At 45.8% G+C, this 16,049-nt stretch overlaps 1 protein-coding gene across 1 annotated transcript in view; it reads left to right on the top strand.

Annotated features, from left to right (window-relative positions):
- The window catches only part of LOC110126907 (two pore channel protein 2-like), a 50,920-nt gene that overhangs the window by 6,522 nt on the left and 28,349 nt on the right, over positions 1 to 16,049 (top strand). The window contains exons 2-8 of the mRNA XM_020876831.2: positions 1,459 to 1,547; positions 2,535 to 2,649; positions 5,390 to 5,518; positions 11,801 to 11,917; positions 12,467 to 12,585; positions 12,788 to 12,889; positions 14,840 to 14,966. Coding sequence (XP_020732490.2) covers positions 1,459 to 1,547; positions 2,535 to 2,649; positions 5,390 to 5,518; positions 11,801 to 11,917; positions 12,467 to 12,585; positions 12,788 to 12,889; positions 14,840 to 14,966 — 798 coding nt within the window. The remainder of the gene's footprint in view (positions 1 to 1,458; positions 1,548 to 2,534; positions 2,650 to 5,389; positions 5,519 to 11,800; positions 11,918 to 12,466; positions 12,586 to 12,787; positions 12,890 to 14,839; positions 14,967 to 16,049) is intronic.

Here is a 16,049-nt window from a genome sequence, read left to right as displayed (position 1 = left end):
TGTGTGGCATGTGGGATCTTAGTTCCCTGACCAGTGATCACTAGATAACTAACCTGAACAGTGAAAGTGTAGAGTCTTAGCACTGGACCACCAGGGAGTTCCCTCATCATTTAAAAAAAAATAATAATTAATTAAATAATTTGCAATGGGTCTGAGTTGCAACATGCAGGTTCTTTAGTTGTGGCATGCAAACTCTTAGTTGCTCCATGTAGAATCTAGTTCCCTGATCAGGGATCAACCCCGGTCTCCTGCATTGGGAGCACAGGGTCTTAGCCACTGGTCCATCAAGGAAATCCCTCCCTCATCATCTTCAAAAATTGGAAATAGTAGAGCCTTTAAGAGATTTTGCTTTAAATATTTTCTTTGAAAAAAATCTTCGGTATCAGAATTCTTTGCTGTCCCAGTGTGATCTTTTAGGAGCTTAATGGAATTTTCTTAAAATTATTGTGTGTTCATTGAAAAAAATCAACTTTTGCTGATGCCAAGTATTTTATAACTAAAATATTATAACTGTCTAAGCATGTCCTGGGGAACTCTAGTGTTCCTGAAGGTTCAAGCTATTCCACAGAACAATAATTGATATTAGGTTTTCTACTAAAATATTTTTTAACTGCATAAAAGAAAATATGTAATAATTTTTTAACACATTTATATGATGTTTCTTAGGCTTTATTGATCTGTCTTTAAGACCCCTGAGACCCCTGAGAATGCATGTGAATCAGCAGATTATATATTCTTATAGCAGTTAATTCACCTGTAAGATTATTGTTCCACATCAAATTTTAATCCAAATTTTTTTGGAGGGCAATTTTTAACAACTTCATTGAACTATAATTAATATGCACCAAACCATACTTATTTAAAGTCTATAGTTTGAGTCTTGGTGTATGAATGTGCTCAGACGCTCAGTCATGTCCGACTCTTTGTGACCCATATTCTGCAGCCCGCAGACTCCTCCATCCGTGGGATTCTTCAGCAAGAATACTGGAGTGGGCTGCTGTGCTCTCCTCCAGGGGATCTTCCTGACCCAGGGATTGAACCTGCATCTCTTAGGTCTCCTGCATTGGCAGGCAGGTTCTTTATTACTAGGGCCGCCTGGGAAGCCCATATGAATGTAGAATTATGCCATTTAAGTACATTTATTAAGGTATCTATGGGGCTCCCCTGGTGGCTCAGACAGTGAAGAATCTGCTGTATTATCCAAGTGGTTTTCATTTCCTCCTCTGATAGCCTACACGTGAATTCCAGAGTTAAGCAGGATTCTCATTGCCCAGAAAACACCTGGCGGTGGGTATGTGGCAGCATTAGTGCTGGTTCCTTCCTGTGAGAGTGGGGCAGCGTGGAGGGTGGGGGAGAGGAGAAGAGGGCTTTCCTTGGATACTCAGTACTTACAAATGAAAAAGCAAAGTGTCCTTTCTGGCTCTGACTGTTTTTCTCCCCTTTCTTTCTCCCAATGAGGACCAGGATCTTCTCCTGGCAGCTGCCTATGTTTCTGACGCCCAGTACAACAGAAATGTTCCGTTTGAGACATCCCCTCAGGCCATCAGGTAATTCAAGTGTGAAACTGTCACCTAGAGTCACCTGTCCTTTAGCACTTCATATTCTTGAAGTTGAACCCAAACTAAAGTCACTGTATCAACTAATATTTTGAAAAGTATTTAGGGTATGGCATATAGAATTGGGCAAAATCCAGTGGTGTTGTTTTTCAAGATTTAAGAGCATGGTGCCTCACAGGTGGGGAAGCATTCAGCAAATATACTAAGGTCAGATAACTGAGTAAGTAACACCCAGGACAGGAGAGAAGACCTCCAAGTTGGAGACATGTCATCTTTTTCTCCTAGTTATCCTCTTAGAGCTTCCCAAGTGAAAAGAAGACTTGTTCTTTTACTTTCTATTGCCTTTTGATGGGACTCATATGTTTGTTCTTTTCATGACAATTCAGCTTTTTCTCCCTAACCCCCTAAAGGTTGAACTAAAACCAAAGATTCAGCTCAGAATAAGAAAAAAAAAATTCTTACCATCAGGACTGAGGTGTCAGTACCTCCAAAGGCAGCAGCAGATGCCTCATGCCTGGATGCTGTCTGGCAGGTTTGGGGATACCTCCTATAGGAAGAGAACCGTGTGACCCCGAGATCTCTCTGGGTCTACCATGCCGAGATGGGCTGATACACATTATAAATCAATTAGGCTTCTGCACCATGTAATATTAACAACAGGTCACTCTGACTGAGGATTTACTCTGTGTCAGCCCTCCAAAAGTACATCTCAAGGTCACCAGCACCTGACCAGGAGGGTATTCATCCTAGCTTGAGACTGTTAAGAGAATGCGCTTTGAGAGCTGGTAATATCCCGGAGTTTTTTTCCCTGTGAACATTTTGTAGTGTGCACTCAGTCAAAGGCTAGGATTGAAAGGAAGGGTGGTCAGAGCCTGCACTTTGTGGCTTACCTCCCATTCCTCTTCTTCTAATGGGGCTTGGGGTAGGTGTTTAACTCCCGCTCCTCTTTGTAACTCCCTCTGCTCTTCTCTGCTCTAGACTTTACCATTTCTATAACCACTGGACGATGCGGGCAGCCACCTACTTCTTCATCTGGCTGGACCTCGCGCTTGCCCTCTTTGAGGAACCAGCCGTGTTCCCGCTCCCTTTCTTGGTAAGCTCTCAGCACGGAATGGCTCAGCAGACTTTGCCATAGATGAATTCAGTTACATTTCCCCCCTCAGATTTTCAATACTCATGAATTTGGTTTCGTTTTTCTTTCCGGGGGAGGGGTTGGAAGAATTCTGCCTACTCCCTGAGCTGATGCGTTTCCTCAGTAGACATTGGAAACTAAGTGGCTATTTTGGGTCTTCTATGCATACAAGGACACACTGGGCGGACAAGTGATGTCTGAAGGAGTGTTTATTTAACGCTGAGTAGACAATGCGAGGAGAAGGCAATGGCACCCCACTCCAGTACTCTTGCCTGGAAAACCCCATGGACAGAGGAGCCTGGTGGGCTGCCGTCCATGGGGTCGCACAGAGTTGGACACGACTAACGTCACTTAGCAGCAGCAGCAGCAGCGAATGTGAGCATATAGTGTAATATGCAATGGACAAGTGATGTTTGAAGGCATGTTTATCTAATGTTGAGTAGACACTGTAAGCATGTAGTGTAATATGTGTCTTGTACTTGCCACACATCCAGCTTTTTTCATAGTCATAAGTCATTATTTATAGGTGCTTTGAAGTAAAGCATCAGACTACCCAGCTACTGCGGATGGGTTCCAAGTAATAAATTGATGACCTGCTCACATTAATTCCCAACTCAACACTGCTCTCGCCTCTGTGTAGGTATGACAGAGATGGTATGACTTGCAAAGCCTAAAATATTTACTGTCTGGTCCTTTGACAGATAAAGTTCACTTGACCCTTGCCTTTAAGAACAAGGTTTGCCTGCCTCCCATGAGTCTGCGGGTGACTGGCTCAACTGGGCAGATTTTTCTCTTGGCTGGGGCAGTGGATCTGGGCAGCTGGGGGCTCACGTGGCTGGATCTATGGACCGGAGCGCCCCTGCTCTCTCCTCTGCTCTCTCTCGGCCACTCCTCGTGGCTCAGGCTTCTCCCTGTGGATGGGGGTCTAAGAAGGAGCTGCGTCCTAACATGCAAGCACCATCACCCTCTGCTCACACCATACTTGCCAACGCCCAGGTGCCCAGAGCCCATCACATGCCCAAGCCCTGGGTCAACAGAGGACCCCGCACAGCGAGGTGAAAAAGCAGAGTTGCGCTTGTTGGGGGCCATCAAACTTGGCAATCTTCCGTGGGTGCCCCCAAGGCTGGTGGTATCCATTTGATGAGGATGCCACAATTAATGACGTCTCCAGGCAGAAAACTTTTAGCCCAGTATATGTCAAAACAAACAGCAAACCTGAAGAAGCAGAGCTGTGCGTTCACAGACCTGACCAGAGCCGGTCCCGCCGCCCAGCCCTGGACGAGGAGCACTTCCGTGGGTCTCTTCTCAGCCCCTTGCCTCTCTGCTGTGTCCTCATCCTTCTCATCGGTCACACACAGCTTGGGCTTGGCTGTCTGTTCAGCCAGTGTTTCTACTTCACGTCTCTAAAGTCAAGTTACGGGGGATGGGTGGGGAGGAGGGGACGACAGCGGATGGGATGGCTGGATGGCCTCACTGATTCGGTGGACAGGAGTTAGAGCAAACTCTGGGAGATGGTGAACAGGGAAGCCCGGCGTGCTGCAGTCTGTGGGGTCACAACTTAGGCACTGAACAACAGCATTACAACAGCATTACCAAGAAAATCTCGTCTTGAGCCAGAGTGTCCTGGAATGCCCCAGGCCCTTTTGTAAGCCTGGTCTTGACAATAAGTCTATAGCCTCTCAAGGATGAACAGGCTGAGAGCTAGAAAGTTTGAAGGGGCTGCAGCCCACATCCGAGCCCAGGGCTCCTGAGGGCTGGGGTTGGGGGTGGAGAAATTATGCCACCTGCTGCTTTCAGGGTCCAGAGCCAACCCCTTCCTCCTTCCCTTGAGAAGTTCATTCCCTCCACCCTCACTGAGCTCTTCTCTCCCCACTGATGAAGAAAAATACTCTTGTTAGGGAGGATTTACTGTCTCCTGGCAAGCGCAGGCAAAGTATTAATATGAGTTGCACTCACAGACTGCAAAGCTAGCTGCCCGTGGGAGTTTGGAATTGATGCCCCGTAGCTCAAGGAGGAGATGGTCAGGACATCGAGGTGGGTCTGGTAGCATTCAGCCAAATTCAAGCAGCAGGGCGGGAGGGCAGTGATCTAAGGAATGATCTGGCATTTCAAACCACATCTCTGGAGCGTTTTTATTAGAGACACTGAACTTCTAGGTGTCTATTCTGAGTGTGAACACAGGGAATTTGAGAGCATAGCAGATGTCCATTTCTGCCAATCCCTGAGCCCCGCTTTCCTGGGGAAATGACTTCTGGGGGTCCTCTGCCTGCTAATTTACAAGCCCCCTGCCCCTTCCAGGAAACCCTGTCAGTTGGGTCATGGGATTTGTGGTTGAGAGGCAGGTTTCGTTTTAAGAGAGAGAAAACATTCCAAGCAGCTAAGAATTTTGCTGTAACTTTCAGTAATGTTAAGCCAAGTGTTAGTTGCTAGTTGTGTCTAGCTCTTTGTGACCGCAGGAACTGTACCCTCCAGATTCCTTGTCCGTGGAATTCTTCAGGCTAGAGTACTGGAGAGGGTAGCGGTTGCCTCCTCCAGGGGGCCTTCCCGACCCAGGGGTGGAAGCTGCGTCTCCTGCACTGCAGGCAGATTCTTCACCCTCTGAGCCATCAGGGAAGTGGAATTGAGGGACACTGCTGATTCTCGCAGGGTGATGTCAGAGAGTGGGAGAGAACTCAGCCACAGCTCTGTTTTTTTGCCACAGGTGACCTCAGTAGCAGAAGTGCTCTGTCTGACTGCCTTCTTTGGGAGACTTGTTCACTTTGCAAAAGTCACTCCTCAGAAGGTCTTCTGGAAGGATACAAAAAACATCTGCGTCATGGTAACCATAGTGGTGAGTGCTCATTATAGTGCCTCTGAGAGGCTGTGGTCAAAGGCAGAAAGTATGAAAAAACTCGGTAGGTTTCAGTGGGTTCAAGGAACACAACAGATGTTGGTAGAGCAAGCACCAGCGGCACAACTAGCCAGAAAACCACAGGGAAGTGCAAATTGGGCAAAATGTGACAATGTGAATATTTTAATGTTTCAAGGGCACTTCCAAATTAAAGAAAAAAAAAACGGAAACTACATTTTTAAAAACTGTGGTGCAGGGCAGCCTCAGAACAGAGTGCTGTTTCCAGCTCCGGCATATATCCTTCCATTCTTTTTTCCCTGAATTGCATTTACACATATAAACATGATTGTTTTGTTCCATGCTGTATATTCATACTTAAGTTCAGGAACATAGTACCTGTATTATGTATACCTATATATAATATATCTGTATGAATGCTGCTCAATCATTAAGATTGAAAGATTAATATATTATTTGACTATTTCTTAGCCTTTCCATAGTTCAGTGTAGCATAAATACCAAATAGATGTTTTAATTTTTTTCAATAAAAATGCTCAACTTTTCTATGAAAAATATGTGCTGAAAATTGGTGATGGCATATCCTAAAAGAGGAAATAAATACTAGCAGATATGACAAAAATGTTTAACTTGACTAATTAAGAACTATACATGGGAGGGCACAGCTCTTGAGGTGCTAGCCTACTGTGTTCCTCCTTTTCCTGGAAAAGAAATAAAGACACTCTTTATACTCCCCCATAAAAGAACTATACATGAAAGCAACAATAAAAGACCATGCGTTTGCCTGTAAAACAATGTTGGCAAGACTGAAAACATTTCAGTCCTTTCATCCCTTCAATCTTGTCGTCCTTTACTTGGGGGGAGGAATCAGTTGTTTTTTCTGGAAGGCTGGTTGGCAGCTCCTTTTGAAAATCCTTCTGTATGCAAGTGCTTGCTCCCATATTTCCATTCCTGGGACTTGATCTTTACGGGAAGAAAGATGTGTTCAAAGACTTATCTACAAGATTGGTCATGGCTGAGCTGGTCTTAGTATTGAAAAATTGGAAACAACTGGATTTCCTGACAATCGGTTCAGTTCAATTCACTCAGTCGTGTCCGATTCTTTTTGACCCCCTGGACTGCAGCACGCCAAGCCTCCCTGTCCATCACCAACTCCCTGAGCTTGCTCAAACTCATGTCCATCGAGTCAGTGATGCCATCCAACCATCTCATCTTCTGTTGTCCTCTTCTCTTCCTGCCTTCAGCCTTTCCCAGCAACAGGGTCTTTTCTAAGGAGTCAGTTCTTCACATCAGCTGGCCAAAGTATTGGAGCTTCAGCTTCAGCATCAGTCCTTCCAATGAATATTCAGGGTTGAATTCCTTTAAGATTGAGTGGTTTGATCTCCTTGCAGTCCAGGGGACTCTCAAGAATCTTCTCTAACACCACAGTTCAAAAGCATCAGTTCTTCAGCAATCATCTTTCTTTAAGGTCCAACTCTCACATCCATACATGACTACTGGAAAGACCATAGCTTTGACCTGATGGACCTTTGTTGGTGAAGTAGTGTTTCTGCTTTTTAATGTGCTGTCTAGGTTTGTCATAGCTTTTCTTCCCAGGAGCAAGTGTCTTTTAATTTCATGGCTGCAGTCACCATCTGCAGTGATTTTGGAACCCAAAAAAATAAAGTCTGTCACTGTTTCCATTGTCTCCCCATCTATTTGCCATGAAGTGATGGGACCGGATGCCATGATCTTACTTTTTTGAATGTTGAGTTTTAAGCCAACCTTTTCACTCTCCTCTTTCACTTTCATCAAGAGGCTTTTCAGTTCCTCTTCACCTTCTGCCATAAGGGTGGTGTTATCTGCATGTCTGGGGTTATTGATATTTCTCCCTGCAGTCTTGGTTCCAACTTGTGCTTTATCCAGCCTGGCATTTCACATGATGTACTCTGCATATAAGTTAAATAACCAGGGTGACAATATACAGCCTTGATGTACTCCTTTCCCAATTTGGAACCAGTCCATTGGTTTTAACTGTTGCTTCTTGACCTGCATACAGATTTTTCAGAAGGCAGGTAAGGTGGTCTGGTATGAAGTAGAAGTAGGTGTTTTTCTTGAACTCTCTTGCTTTTTCGATGATCCAACAAATATTGGCAATTTGATCTCTGGTTCCTCTGCCTTTTCTAAATCCAGCTTGAACATCTGGAAATTCCCGGTTCATGTTCTATTGGAACCTGGCTTGGAGAATTTTCAGCATTACTTTGCTCACATGTGAGATGAGTGCAATTGTGCAGTAGTTTGAACATTCTTTGACATTGCCTTTCTTTGGGATTGGAATGAAAACTGACCTTTTCCAGTCCTGTGGCCACTGCTGAGTTTTCCAAATTTGCTGGCAAATTGAGTGCAGCACTTTTACAGCATCATATTTTAGGATTTGAAATAGCTCAACTGGAATTCCATCACCTCCACTAGCTTTATTCATAGTGATGCTTTTTAAGGCCCACTTGACTTTGCAGTTCTGTCTAGCTCTAGATGAGTGATCACATCGTCATGGTTATCTGGGTCCTGAAGATCTTTTCTGTATAGTTCTGTGTATTCTTGCCACCTCTTCTTAATATCTTCTGCTTCTGTTAGGTCCATCCATACAGTTTCTGTCCTTTATTGTGCCTATCTTTGCATGAAATGTTCCCTTGGTATCTCTAATTTTCTTGAAGAGATCTCTAGTCTTTCCCATTCTGTTGTTTCCCTCTATTTGTTTGCACTGAAACCTGAGGAAGACTTTCTTATCTCTCCTTGCTATTCTTTGGAACTCTGCATTCAGATGGGAATATCTTTCCTTTTCTCCTTTGCCTTTCCCTTCTCTTCTTTTCCTGACAATAGGAGATGAATAAAACATGGTACATCCACATCCGTTAAAATGGCCTTGTATGCACTTACGTGTCTGTGATCAAGGAGAGATCGTTTCTTGTTTAATTGGTCAAAAGAGCAGGTCACAGTATAGTTGGAACACATCTTTGTTAAAAGAAAAGAAGAAAGAGTGATAGCACTTCATAGAATGATCTGGAAGGACACTAGCTTAGAGGTTATGCCAAGTGAGGCAGCGTGATGTATTCTGAAGTGCTGCTGTGATGAGAGTGGTTACGGGCAGTGATTAGCTGAGGGCGCTTTATAATTAGCATCTCAGCCCAGCAGTCAGCCTGCCTCAACCCAGAGTGTCCACTATCTTTTCTCACCCTTTCTCAATTTGTTTTGACTTCCTTCATACATCTGCTGAACTCCCGAAATACACAGAGTTATCTCTCTGGTCTCATTTTTTTAGAAATATCTTCACTTCCTATTATTAAAAAATGAATACAGTAAGTCCCCTGCATACGAACCTGCAACTTGCAAGCTTTCACAGATGTGAGCCTGTGTTCACACGTCCGATCGTGTGAGTTAGTTCCCGTGTCTGGTGTCCATTGTCCATGTCTGGTGTCCCATGCTGGTGTGCGGCATCTTCTGCAGGTCGCTGTGCTTTTGTGTACTGAACCGTACAGGACTGCATAGAGCACGTCTGTACAGTGTCTCTAGTTCAATTCCAGGACGTCCATGAGCGATCGTAAAGGCAGCAGTGATGTAACTGGTGCTACTGTACTTTTCAAGGTACTGTACTCTAAGATTAAAAATGCTTTTTTTTTATTTTTTGTGTTTTATGTAAAATGTATTTTATGTGAAAAGTATTATAAACCTTTACAATAGTAAAGCTGTTGTTGTTTAGTCACTGAGTCGTGTCTGACTCTTTTTCGACCCCATGGACTGTAGCCCGCCAGGCTCCTCTGTCCATGGGATTCTCCAGGCAAGAATACTACTGGAGTGGGTTGCCATTTCCTTCTCCAGGGCATCTTCCCAACCCAGGGATCGAACCTGCATCTCCTGCATTGCAGGCAGATTCTTTACCTCTAAGCCACCAGGGAAGCCCCATTACAGTAAAATACTATAAAGTAAAGTACTATATAGTAAAGTACTATGTATAATTGGGTACCTAGGCTAACTTTGTTGGACTTACAAACATGCTCTTGGAACATAACATGTTCATATATGAGTGTCTTACTGTACAAAAGCCCTCAATCTGAGATGGGACTTATGACAACATCTTCAGTTCAGTCCATAACACAGTATTGCCTGACACAGGAAGGTGGAGGATGAGATAGATGGGAAAACTTAAAAGAGAAAACAATTGGAAGAGCATGTACTTCTTTCGTAGCCCTGTTTGCTGCATGACCCCGTCCTGGGACAGGGTGGGAAGTCCATCCTCATCTCCTAAGACTTCCAGCGCGGAGCCTTGACTATGATGGGCACATGAGCACTTTTCAAGCCTAAGTGCTATCCAGTCGCTGTGCTGTCTTCTTTAGAGCATCCCGAATCCCACCAGAGAAAAGCTGAAGTCCACGTCGGAGGCTCTGCGTCCCTCCCGCCGGAGGCCCGCCGCTCCTAGACCTGCAGGCCATCCCTCCCACGCCGCCTCCTCAGAGCCCCGCCCCGCACACCCTCAGGCCCTGGTCTCATCCAGGTTTCCTCCAGATAGCTCTAGTGCTTTCTCTCTCTAGGGCTAGAACAATGCCTTGCATGGCAGAGGTCCTCCTCAGAGGTGTATGGAGTGGACTGGATGAGGGAACAGGGTGCCCCGTCCAGGTCTCTCCTGCATCTATAACCAAAAGGGTCTCACTTCTTCACCCTTATTTGAAGGATTTTCTGGGCTCCCCAGGCTCTGGGAATAAGACTTACCTTTTTAGCCTGATCCTCAAATCACCTGCCCTCAGTCTGAGGTCTTGTCCCTTCCTGCTCCCCTCTGCCCCCACTGCCAGGAATTCCTGCTTCCCGAGCATCCCTTTGCTGTGTCTGCCTGCCACGGCTCTTGACTTCTGAGTTGTGTGCTTTTAAAGCTTTTATTTGCTTTAAGATGACATCAAAGGGGACTTCCCTGGTGGTCCAGTGGTTAAGAATCTGCCTGCCAATGCAGGGGACACAGGTCGGATCACTGGTCTGGGGAGATTCCACATGCGTGGGGCAACTAAACCCATGTGCTGCAACTACTGAAGCCTGCACGCCCTAGAGCCTGTGCTCTGAAACTAGAGACGCTGCAATGAGAAGCCCGTGCACCACAGTTAGAGAGTAGCCCTTGCTCACTGCAACTAGAGAAAGCCTGAGCACAGCAGCGAAGACCCTGTGCAGCCAAAAACTCAAAAATTAATTAACAACAACAACAACAAAAGGTTCCATCAGGGAGTGCTTCCTCCAGGAAGCCTCCCCAGATACCGTGACCCTTGGCGAGCTGTCCGTCTGTCCCTGCTGCCGTGGAATAACCCCTCTGATTCCCTCCAGGTGGCGCCCCAGCCAGCAGCCAGCACCAGCCTCTTTCTGAGCCTGTGTGTTTTCTGTCCCACTGTGATTGAGCTTTCTCAATCCTTGGTGCCTTGCCTCCAAAGGGACTGACCTAACATTTTTGATGATGGTAGATTATTCTTTTTTAACTTATATTTGTCTAAACTGCGCTGGGTCCTTCTTCCTTTGTCCATCCTCAGGATCACAGACTGACCTTAATAAGGACTGATGAGAATTTTCTGTAATCTGGATATTTTTATCCTATTGTGTGTGTGCATGCCCAGTCTCATCCAGTTCTTTGCGACCCCGTGGACTGTAGCCTGCCAGGCTCCTCTGTCCATGGGATTCTCCAGGCAAAGTTACTGGTGTGGGTTGCCATTTCTTACTCCAGGGGATCTTCCCAAGCCGGGGAGTGAACCTGCGTCTCTTGCATCTCCTGCATTGGCAGGCAGATTCTTTACCACTGATGCCAGCAGGGAACTAGGCTAGAAAACCTGCCTCATATGTTGGGCTGAAGAAAAGTACCGCGTGGTGGGGACATGGGTGATAATGCTGGTAACTGCTGAGGCTCTGTTACCAAACCTACTGGGGTCCAGTCCCAGGTCTGCCCCTCTTGTCGGTTGTGTGACTGGGGCCTCAATCTCCCTGTCTGTACGTCAAGCATTTCCATCCAGGAGTGGTACCATCTGCAGGGGCGTGGAATAGTCTATGGAAGGCTCATTAGAGGCCATGGCACACAGTAAGCTCTCAAATGACAGCTGCTGTTAACGTTCTGTTATGAAACTGGATTGTGCTGTTTATGAAATGTGGTTTTTTTCCCATGATGTATTGTGACCTTCCTCCTGGGTCAGTGAACATGCATCTATATGGCCACTTCCTCAGTCCTCTAGCAGTACTGACATCTCTGCCCCATGTCTGTCACAGCTGACCTTGATTGATCTGGTCATCTATGCGTCCCTGGAAGCTGTTAACATCCGCGGAGTTCGATGGTCAAGGGCCTTGAGGCCAGTCTTCCTCATTAACTTCCCTGAAAGTCGTCAGGTAAGGATATGATTTAGGATACACAGGATTTTTTTTTTTTTTTACTGAAGTGTTGTTGAGTCACAGTGTTGTATTCATTGTTGCTGTACAATGAAGTGACTCAGTTATACATTTACATGTACATTCTCTTTCGTCTTCTTTTCCATTACGGGTAGGATGTGAGTACAGTTATCCTGGGGTGTTGAGTATAGTCCCCTAGCTGTACAGTAGGACCTTGTTTCTGCATTCTCTGCATACCAGTTTGGCTTCTCTGCTGGCTCAGTGGTGAAGAATCCCCCTGCCAATACAGGAGACGTGGGTTAGATCCCTGGTTCGGGAAGATCCCCTGGAAAAGGAAATGGCAACCCACTCCAATATTCTTGCCTGGGAAATCCCTTGAACAGAGGAGCCTGGCGGGCTACTGTCCATGGGGTTTCGAAAGAGTCGAATACGACTCAGCAACTAAAGCAACAGCATACCCCAGTCTGTGTCTGCCAAGGGGGTGGGGTTTTTGTTTTAGCAGAAAATCAGCTGGTTGTCTGTGAATGAAATGAAATTTTGTTTTCACAGATCCGAAGGGCTTTCCGAAGCATCCGGAACACTCTGCCCGACATCCTCTACGTCTTCCTCTTGTTCCTCTTCAGTATGATGATTTTCTCCCTCATGGCCTTGAAGCTTTTCGGGGACAGGTGAGCACGCTGCTCTGGAGGATTCTGCCGGAGAACTCTCCCATGTGTGTGTTCAGCCTGCTGGTGGCAGAGTTGGTCACCAGTGGCTGTCTTCCCTGTTCAGACACTCCAGCAGGGCTCCAGCAAGGGGACAAGGGCTGGAAACCACAGCTGCATTTCTGTCTGTGGGTTTTTTACACTCTGTGTCATTGGTCCTCTTTAGGGGTCTCAGAACGGTGGAAGGGTCACCGTACTTCACCAACGTCTTGGACATAGCGTTTGAGCTCTATGTGCTGGTCACCACTGCAAACAGCCCTGACGTCATGTACGTGAGTCACCGGTTCACAGCCACTGATGCCTGCTATATAACAGAATGCACTTTCTTAAAAGCAACTGTAGGAGGAAAATATGGTGATTTTCTGTTTATTCATATTTGTTGTAAAATTTTTATACAGTTTTTTTTGGGGGGGCCACAGACATGCGGGGTCTTAGTTCTCCCACCAGGGCTTCCTTACTCTCAGGAATAGAAGCTCCGAGTCTTAACCACTGGACTGCAGGGGAAGTCCCTATGTAAATTTAGATTTAAACAGAGAGGGTAGGCTGGTGCTAACACTTTGCACTCTTCAAAAATTTTATGAGGGACTTCCCCTGCAGTCCAGAAGTTAAGACTCTGAGCTTCCATTGCAGGGAGCACTGGTTTGATCCCTGGTTGGGGAACTAAGATTCTGAATGCCGAACAACATGGCCAAAAAGAAAAAAAAAAAAAAGATTACATTAAAACCAGATTTAGATGACCTTTTTAAAAAAACCAAAAGCAACAGGAGACATCTCTGGAAACACAACTTAAGTATTTGAACTCAATTCTGTTCTGGAATGTTCTTTGAGTCTTGAGTTGAAACACTTAAGCCAATTCTGTAAATGAAGCGCAGATTTTCCCCTAAGCATTGATGTGGTTTTCTGGCTAAATGAAACAGGAAAGAAATGTAAAGATTAGGGGCTGTCCCCTCCCCCTGTCCCGCAGTGCCAGTTCTCCACACATGTGGACATTATTTAGGAGAAAAACATCAGGCTTTTTTTTCTTTTCCCTAATATCTTGTTTATTATGGCTTTGTCTTGTTTGTAGGGGTAAGATTATTCAACAGTGCTCCCTGGGTACATGACTCCTGGGTGCCAGAGTGTGGCTGGAGCTGTAGCTGCAGATGTCCACCCGTCTCCTCCCATAACTCGCTGTGCGGGAAGGGCGGGTTTCCTGTTGAGTGTAGGACCATCATGTCAACCTGTCCTGGGTTCTTGCTCACTCTGAGGCCTGTCTCTAGCCAAAAATGAGCAAGGTGAAGCTCCTGGCTCTCCTGTTTTTTCTTGGCTCTTTCCCTTGGCTGGCTCCCTCAGTGTCCCCTGCTGAACAAAACCCAGTTTCCGTGAAAGGTGGTGTGAGCGTGCATCCTGATTTATGCCTTTTGTCCTGGCACCATTACTTTTTAAAATTATTTTTTATGTTTTTTTGTTATTCTGGGTCTTTGTTGCTGCCCTGGGGCTTTCTCTAGCTGTGGCGAGTGGGATCTGCTCTTCACTGTGGGACATGGGCTTCTCCCCGCAGTGATTTCTCTTGCTGCGGAGCACTGGCTCTAGGCTCGCGGGGCTTCAGTAGTTGCTGCTCACGGCCTCAGTTGTTGTCCTCCACAGGTTTAGTTGCTCTGTAGCATGTGGAATCTTCCCAGGCCAGGGATTGAACCCGTGTCCCCTGCATTGCCAGGCGAATTCCTATCCATTGTGCTGCCAGGGAAGGCCCCAATGCCATTATTAATGGCACTTCTTTCGTTCTCATTGTCCGAATGTGGATAGAAAATTATCTGCCTTCCTAGCATCCCAGCAAGGCATTCTGGTGTCCTTGAAAAGCCTTGAGTGTGAACCCAGGTCACAGTTCAGAATCTTTCTATAATTCTGGGCAAGTGGATCTCCTTTCTGGGCTCTGATTTTCTCAGTGGGAAGGGAGGAAGTGGGATGGGGGCATCTCCCAGATCTTGCTGGCTCTGGAAATTGGCACTTCTCTAAGGCACTGAAAACTTCAGAAGGCAGGTCTGGAGTGAGCCATTTAGCATGAAGCTCCGTGGTGGCTTTGAGGCCCCGTCGCACTGTCTGGGGGAGACTAAGTGAGACAGGTTTCCCTGGGACCCGGGCATGTGGACTGTCCACGTGGGAGGTCACCTATGGTCAGCTGTCTGTGCACCGTGGACCCAGGGCACGGAAACCATGACAGATACTTATTTCCTTCTAGGATGCCTGCCTACGAGCTCAACTGGTGGTATTCTCTGTACTTTATCACCTACATCATCATCAACACCTACCTCTTCATGTCCGTCTTTCTGGCTGTTGTCTACAACAACTACAGGAAGCACTTGAAGGTGACACGCCTGACCTGGGGTCCAGCGGGGGTCAGTCGCCTGGCTGGGGTGGGAGCAGGGAGGCCAGCCCGTGCATCTGCAAAATATTTGAGCATACTCATTTTCCTTTTGCTTTGATGAATCTGGAGATTCATTTGCTTGGCTGAACTCTGCTGGGCCAGTTCGTTCTTTGTCAGTCTGGCATGGGTCTGACATCTGTCTCAGCTTCAGGGCAGATCCTGGATTTGCTCCTCACTCTTTTTTTTTCTCTCTTTTTGGCCGGGCCACTTGGCATGTGTGATCCTGGTTCCCCGACCAGGGATTGAACCCTGTAGTGGAAGGGCAGAGTCTTAACCGCTGGACCACCAGGGAGATCCCTTGTCCCTCACTCTTAATGCATCTGATTGTTCATGGCTCCGTGAAGTCTTTTCTCCTTTTTTTGAGGGTTTTTATTTACTTATTTTTGAATTTTTATTGAGTATTAAAATAAACTCTTTATTTTAGTGTATTTATTTTTAAATTTTTCGTTGATGTACAATGTTGTCTTGGTTTCAGGCGCACAGCAAAGTGATTCAGTTGTCCATATACATATATCCATTCTGTTTTTGCTTCTTTTCCCATATAGGCCATTAGAGAGTATTGAGTAGAGTTCCCTATACAGTAGCTCTATTTCATTATCTATTTTCTATATAGTAGTGGGTATATGTCAATCCCAACCTTCCAATTCATCCCTCCCTCACTTTCCTCCCTGGTAACCTTAAGATTGTCTTCTACATCTGTGACTCTATTTCTGTTTTGTAAATAAGTTCACTTTTACTATTTTTTTTGAGATTCCACATTGAACATTCAAATGATGTTTCTTATGATATTTGTCCTTCTGTCTGACTTACTTTGTACAAAGTATGAAGGAGCCAAAGCTGATGAAGACATAGCTGCAGCCATGAAGAGTTTAAGGTCTTTAAATAACAAATGCTAGAGAGGGTGTGGAGAAAAGGGAACCCTCCTACATGCTGATGGGAATGTAAACTGGTGTAGCCACTATGGGAAACAGTGTGGAGGTTCCTTAAAAAACTAAAAATAGAGTTACCTTATGGTCCAGCAATC

Source organism: Odocoileus virginianus, chromosome 2, assembly GCF_023699985.2.
Source record: "Odocoileus virginianus isolate 20LAN1187 ecotype Illinois chromosome 2, Ovbor_1.2, whole genome shotgun sequence".
Classification (NCBI taxonomy): Eukaryota; Metazoa; Chordata; class Mammalia; order Artiodactyla; family Cervidae; genus Odocoileus; species Odocoileus virginianus.
Note: the sequence above shows the minus strand (reverse complement) of the source record. Positions and strands in the feature narration are given on the sequence as shown.